This window comes from Elgaria multicarinata, chromosome 16 (genome assembly GCF_023053635.1).
Source record: "Elgaria multicarinata webbii isolate HBS135686 ecotype San Diego chromosome 16, rElgMul1.1.pri, whole genome shotgun sequence".
Taxonomy (NCBI): Eukaryota; Metazoa; Chordata; class Lepidosauria; order Squamata; family Anguidae; genus Elgaria; species Elgaria multicarinata.
This window is the reverse complement of record NC_086186.1, coordinates 7,014,334-7,020,911: the sequence shown is the minus strand read 5'-3', so window position 1 is coordinate 7,020,911 and position 6,578 is coordinate 7,014,334. Positions and strand designations below refer to the sequence as shown.

The 6,578-nt window shown below is 56.2% G+C and overlaps 1 protein-coding gene across 1 annotated transcript; it reads left to right on the top strand.

The window, feature by feature from the left end:
* The first annotated feature begins 3,310 nt into the window (after window positions 1–3,310).
* LOC134409730 (C2 calcium-dependent domain-containing protein 4C-like) lies at window positions 3,311–4,668 on the top strand. Its single transcript, XM_063142619.1, has one exon. The coding sequence runs from the start codon at window positions 3,311–3,313 to the stop codon at window positions 4,619–4,621; it is 1,311 nt and encodes a 436-aa protein (XP_062998689.1). The 3' UTR covers window positions 4,622–4,668.
* The last annotated feature ends 1,910 nt before the right edge of the window (window positions 4,669–6,578 follow it).

Here is a 6,578-nt window from a genome sequence, read left to right as displayed (position 1 = left end):
AGATGCTTATCTGGAGGATACGTGGCACATTTTTTCCCTATATTAAAAAAAGAAGAAGCATTGCTATGTGGAAGAATGTAAGAAGAGCCCTGCTGGATCAAAGCAAAAGGCCAGCATGCTGCTAGTCACAGAGGCTACCCAGATACTTCCGGGAAGCTCCAGAAACAGGATATAAGGACAACAGTCCTTATGTAGCTACTGTAACAAGCAATCATTGATGGAGCTCCTCTCCTTTGCGGATTTAGGAAGCAGCCTTATCCCGAGTTAGACCATTGATCCGTCTAGCCCAGTACTGTTGACACTGACTGGCAGCAGTTGTTCTCCAGGTTTTCAGGCAGGATACTTGCCTTGCCGTACCTGGCGATCCCGGGAATCGAACCTGGGACCTTCTGCATGCAAAGCAGGGGCTCTGCCACTGTCCCACGCCCCCTCCCATTGTACCAAAGGCTTCACAGCAGGAGCGAGCCATTTGTGGCCCTCCAGATGATGTTGGATTACAACTCCCATCAGCCCAATCCAGTATCCAACTTGGTGCCCTCCAGATGTGTTCGACTACAACTCCCAGAATCCCCCAGCCAGCTGAAGAGTTGTAGTCCAACACATCTGGAGGACTACAGGTGGTCCATCCCTGCTTTATCGGCGGGGGGGGGAATGAGTTTGGGGGAGGGATATGAAGGACGTGTAGTTGCATTGATCTAACATTGATCTAACAGACGGGAGAGAGATGGCCTCACAGAGGTGTTCTGAAAGGAAGTTCCAGGCCTACCGGGCAGCAAGGGAGAAAGGGCCGAGTCCTTTCAGGGAGCAGAAGACCTCCCGACACCTGATGATGGGGGAACCAGAAGAGCAAAGGGTTCAGGCAGGGAGGCATCGGAATAGGAAAGAACACGACGCTCCCTTTCAAACTGCTGCCTACAGGGGGCACCCTTCCTCCATCTTTGGGCTGCCGATGGAACTGCAGATTGTGGGACTCAGGGTAACAACCGCCCCCGCCCCCGGTCCTTTGAAGCAGCCGGCCCGTCCTTCTCCTGCGTCTCTACGTTCAGTGTCGGACCCACATTAGGCCGAGGGGCCCGCTTAGGTCAAAAGCGTCTCCGTTGCCTCGCCCGATGGTGACATTCACCTTGCTACGCGGCGATTCCTTGTTTAGAAAATGGATTACTCAGGCAGGATTAACATGCCCATGTTTTCCACAGGGAGGCTGCAAACCCGGCGGTTGAAAGCTTCCCGCAGGCGTGTGCTTCAGCGCGGTCACCGTGCTCGTCAACAGGAGCGAGAGATACCTGATCTGAGGATCCTCGTTACCGCACAGGTGTGCGGCAAGATCCCCCCTCCGCTCCACGCGACTTTTCCGGGTGGGCCAGGCAGAAACGAAGGAACTCCAGGGAGGGACCAGTCCCACCCCGGGCATCTCTTAACTCCCACCATTCTCAAACAGCACAGACCCTTGGCTCCCCAACCCAAATCCCACGAAAACGTGCAAGCTTTTCAGCTCTCCAGAACTCTTCATCAGGTTAGGTCAGCCTTCACCAACAGGTGTATTGGACTACAACTCCCATCAACTCCAGCCATTGAAGACCAACGTATCAGGAGGGCACTATATTGTTGAAGATTGGGCTAGGTGGTATAAAAAGCAGGGGATAGGGGAAGAAACAGAGGATGAGGAGGAGGAGGAGGAGGAGGAGGAGGAGGAGGAGGAGCAGGAGCACCACCACCACCCATGCAACATGGAAATAATCATAGTTATTTCTTGTGATTTCGTAAGCCAATTTTCAAGCCCGCCCCCCGCCCGCTCTTTAATTCCAAAGCGGAGTAGGTCCCTGCCCCCAGGGGCTTGCAATCGAGAGCGACACAATTGCGATTCCTTTTGCAGGCAGCGGAGGGAGGGAGGGAGGCAGGCAAGAGGCCGTCGGGACGGCGCCAGCTCGGCAGCCGCCACCTGGCAGCAGAAGCGATGGCGAGAGGCGTGCGCGCGCATGCTCGTGCTCGTCGTCGGCTGCGTCCTCGCGCCGGAGCTGGACCTGGACCTGGACCCGGCAGGCGCCCGCGCGGCTCCGTCTTCGCCTTTGCGCGCCGCCGGGCGGGCAGCTGCTGGCACGGCGGCGGGGGGCCAATGGGAGGCGCCCTGCGCGGCCCTGCTCCCCCGCCCAGGCCGGCGATTGGCTGCGGCACGCGGAGGCTCGCCCATAAAAGCGCCCGCCCGAGGCCCAGGGCTCTTACCGCGGAGCCGCCAGCGCAACGGGTGGGTGCAGTTACAGCGGCGGCAGCAGCAGGAGAAGGCGGCAAAGCCCATGTGCGCGGCATCCTGACCGCCTGCGCGCATCCTGCGATCCTGAGAAGCAGCCTTGCAAGGTAGGCACAGGAACGCTTCGTCAGGCTGACTCAGAAGTTGAGCCCCAGCGGGGCGAAGCGCGCGGAGATTGCCTTGGCTGCCTCTCCATCCCTCCTTACGCGTAGGGCGATGAAGTTGCGGCCGCTGGGCTGGGCTGGCCCAACCCCGGGGATGCTGTGGACAGAGTAGCCCGGTCCCTTCCCCTCTTTGCCAGGGCCTCCTGTCCTCCTCTTCCCACCCCGTTGCCTCCCTTGTGTAGTTTACTCGATTGCAAGCTCCTCGGGGCAGGGACATACACGCTCGAATTCAAAGGGGGTGAGATTTAGGGAGACCTTAAAAAGTCAGCGAAGACATCTAAAGTCGCCAAATGCCATTTAAAAGGGTGGGAAACCCGCTGTCCACCGAACCCTTTTGAGCAAACGATCTGCCAGAGTTCTGCAGGGGCTCCTGTTCATTTAGGAAAGAGACTTCAGTGCCCGAAATGCGTAGAATTCCATCTAAAATCTTGCCTGGAATTCTGCAAAAAGTGGTCTGGGAAGAGGAGAAAAACAGCCTTGCTGCGCCCCAGCCTTGCGCACGTTAACTCAGGAGTTAGTCCTGTGGAGTTCTGCAGCTCTTACTCACAAGTAAACTTGCACAGACTTGCCCTGAGGTCCTAAATCGGTTTTGGCCATCCCACAGCCAGGAAAGGGACCACAGCTTAACTCAAACAGGTGTCCTCCGGATGTGGCTGGGAATGATGGGAATTGCAGTCCAACACATCTGGAGGTCACTATGTTGGGGAAATCTGACTTGGCTCTTAAGGCTTGCGTGGGCTACAACGGATGCATCTTGGCTGAATACCACAGCACGGCCTCTGTGTCTTGCAGGGCTGTTCCGAGCTACCCAGAGGTATTAACCCCCCCTCTCCCTTTTTTGGCAGGTCTGTCTCTCTCTCTCTCTCTGGCATTTCTGTGGGACTCTTCAGCAGCTGCTTCGATGTGGTTTCTGGAGAAAGTCCGGGCATCCCCGGGGGATGCTAGCCCCCTGTTTCTGGGCTTGCCCCCTGGCCACCCAGGCCCCGACAAAGGCAAGGCCGGGGTCACGCCAGCTGCCTCTTTTGCCAACGTCTTAACCCCAGACCGGATCCCCGAGTTCTGTATCCCGCCCAGGCTGCCCAACCCCCCTCCGGCCAAGAGCCCCAGCGCCGGTTTCCAGCCGCACCGCTGCCTCACTGAGCCGGGCTTGCAGCAGGCCGCCTCCTCTGCCACGGACGGCAGCCTGTTCCAGTTCCTGCCCCATCTCATCCAGGTGGAGAGCGTGGAGGAGATCGTGGAGGACCCGGAAGAAGAGAGCACCAACTCCGACCCCCGCTCCCAGGCGGCCCTGTCCCTGCCTCACTTCCCCAAAGCGCAGACCTCCTACGGCTTCTGCACCTTGCTGGAGAGCCCCCACACGCGCCGGAAAGAGTCCATCTTCCACAGCAGGGCCTCGACCGGCTCCCTGCCCTGCCTCGCCTTGCCCCGGTCCAGAGCCAGCAGCTACAGCGGCAGGGAGGCGGCCTCCAGCCCCATCGCCATCTGCTTGCGGAGCCGGCAGGGCGCCTGGGACAGCAGCGACAATGCCTCCTCCTCCGCCGAGTCCTCCCCCTTCAGCTCCCCGCTCCTCGGCCGCTCGCCTCCCCGACCGGGCTCCCTCTTCAAAGCCCGCAGCCAAGACGGGCTGCTCTGCAAGGCGCTGAAGGCTGGCCGGCGATCCGGCATGGCCAGGGCCAACTCCTTGTCGACGGACGAGGCCAGCTCCACCGACAGCAGCCCCAACGCCACCCGGCGCTCGTCGGAGTGTCTCCTGGACCCCTCGGCGTCCCGGGCTTACAGCCTGGCTCCTCTGCCCATCTTCCCACTGGACCTGCCCTGCGGCCGAGAGAGGCTGGGGCAGGACAGCGCCGTCTTCATGGACAAGGGGGGGCTGATCCGGCTCTCTTCGGAGTACTGTCCGGAAAACCAGCAGCTTCGCATCCGTCTGATCAGTGTGGAGGGGCTGTACGGGGCCTCGGTGGACCCCAAGAGCATTAACTGCTGCATCACGTTTTCTCTCGTGCCCGGGAAGATCCAGAAGCAGAGGAGCACGGCGATCAAGCGCAGCCGCAACCCCATCTTTAATGAGGACTTTTTCTTTGTCGGCGTTTCCGAAGACGACCTCTGCGCGCTCTCCGTCAGGATCAAGGCTGTGAATAAGGGGTGCAACATGAAAAGGGACGTCGTGTTGGGCGAAAGCCAAGTTGGCTTGACGCATCTCTTAGCGGCATGAAACTCTCGGCGAATGGACGGAGTGTATTTATTTATTAACTTTGGACTGTGGGGTTTTTTTGGTTGATGTTTTTAATAAACTGGATTTTTTATTGAAACTTACAGATGATTCGTGTGGTGGCTTTTAGGTCAGTAAAAGACCCAAGTGGCAGAACTGAAGTCCGCTTCTCTCAACCTAGTTCCTTCCAGATGTGTAGGAGGATAGTACAACACATCTGGAAGACTAACTTCTGCACAAATGCAGTCATTCAATACTTACATTAGAAAATAAATATTTTTTTACCAACACTGACAGTGCAATCCTATACATGTCAACTCAAACGTAAGCCCCGTTGAGTTCAGTTTTTCATCTACAAGGGATCCCAGCACAGTGTACATATTTTAAAACGGGGAGGCAATTTGTGCCCCATGCATATTTTGGCTCACATATCCCATCAGGCCTAGCCAGTAGAGCCAATAAGGGATGATGGGACTTGTAGCTCACAAGTTGTCCTCCCATGGTTTAAAAATACAAAACCCAAGCATATTAGAAAAGCAATACCAATGAAACCCATACAATACAATGGAGAGGCATAGCTATTTCTTGGAACAATACTGTCAATTTGAAATGCCCGGGCAAATAAAAGCATGTGGATTTGGCACCCTAGGAATACAGAATCAGTGCCTTTTTGGCGGGGGGGGGGGATTCCAAAGCCAGGGAGCCACCACTGAGAAGACCCTCTCTCTTTGGTAAATCCATATGGCACTTCTACTAAAGATGGATTTGGAGGAAAGTGTTCTCTGATGATCTTGCATCAGCAGGGTAGTGTGAAGGAGATGCTCCTTCAGATATGTCCAGAGTGCTTCACATCAGACATCCCCAATCTGGAGCCCTCCACATGTGTTGAACTACAACCCCCATTGCCCTCAGCCAGCATGGCCATTGGGAAAGTTTGCTTTACAATATAGCCACTGTACAATAACGCTGGTATCTCCATTTTGCATGGGGCACCAAGGTTGGTTAGAGTGTCAGGCTAGGATGTGGGAGACCTGGGTTTAAATCTCCACTCAGCCATGGAACTTGTAGAACTTATCTGTCTCTCAGCTTAGCTTCCTCACAGGGTTGTTGTGAAGATAACATGTGAAGATAACATACCAACAGGCTTCCTAGTGATTTGATAGGAAAAGATGAAACGTGAATTGGAGACTTTCTGGTTAGCAGTTCAAGCCTCTTCACCCATACATGACTCTAGATGTATTCATGTCTGCACAGCCGTCAATGTATAGAGCACTTTGTTTTGTTTTGTAGAGTAACATAAGCAAGAGAAAGAAAGAGATAGCGCTCTGCCCCAAGGAGCACGCAATTTAACCTTTCTCAGTAGGGGGAAAGAAGGAGGAAGTGAGGAAAGGGAGAAGCAAGCAGCAGAAGAGATGATTCTGGAGCCCACGTCACAAAGTTCTGAATGGCTCAAAGGCCATGAAATCTAAGACGTACAGGGCCAGTGCTACCATAGAGGCCACTCAGGCGGCCGGCTAGAGCGCCAAGCTAAGAGGGGCGCCGCGCAGCACTCACGCGCGTTGTTGGCTGTGAGCTGGCCTGAGGATTCAGCTGGGTCTGGGCGGGCAAGATGGTGCCCCACGCCTGCCCAGCCGAAGTGAAGCCAGGGATGCTGGGGTGGGGTGGGGGCTCTGTGTTCGGACTTCCTCTCGGAAGCCGCCCTCCCAGAGCTGCTCTAGCCACCCGGAAGCCGCCCTCCCAGAGCCGGGAGGCTGCCGCCAGAAGAAGAAAAAGCACGTGGCAAGCTCGACCCTGGCCCAAGCCAGCCTCTGCCTTACTCCCAAGGAAAGGGCACTGGGTCGCCTCGCCTCTCTCCTCAAACAGGCTGCGATGTCCAGGCAGGTGGGCAAACGGGACTCCCTTTTCCTTCCCCCAGGAAAGCTAGGGACTTGCGGGCTCTTTGCAAGGCAAACTCTTCTGC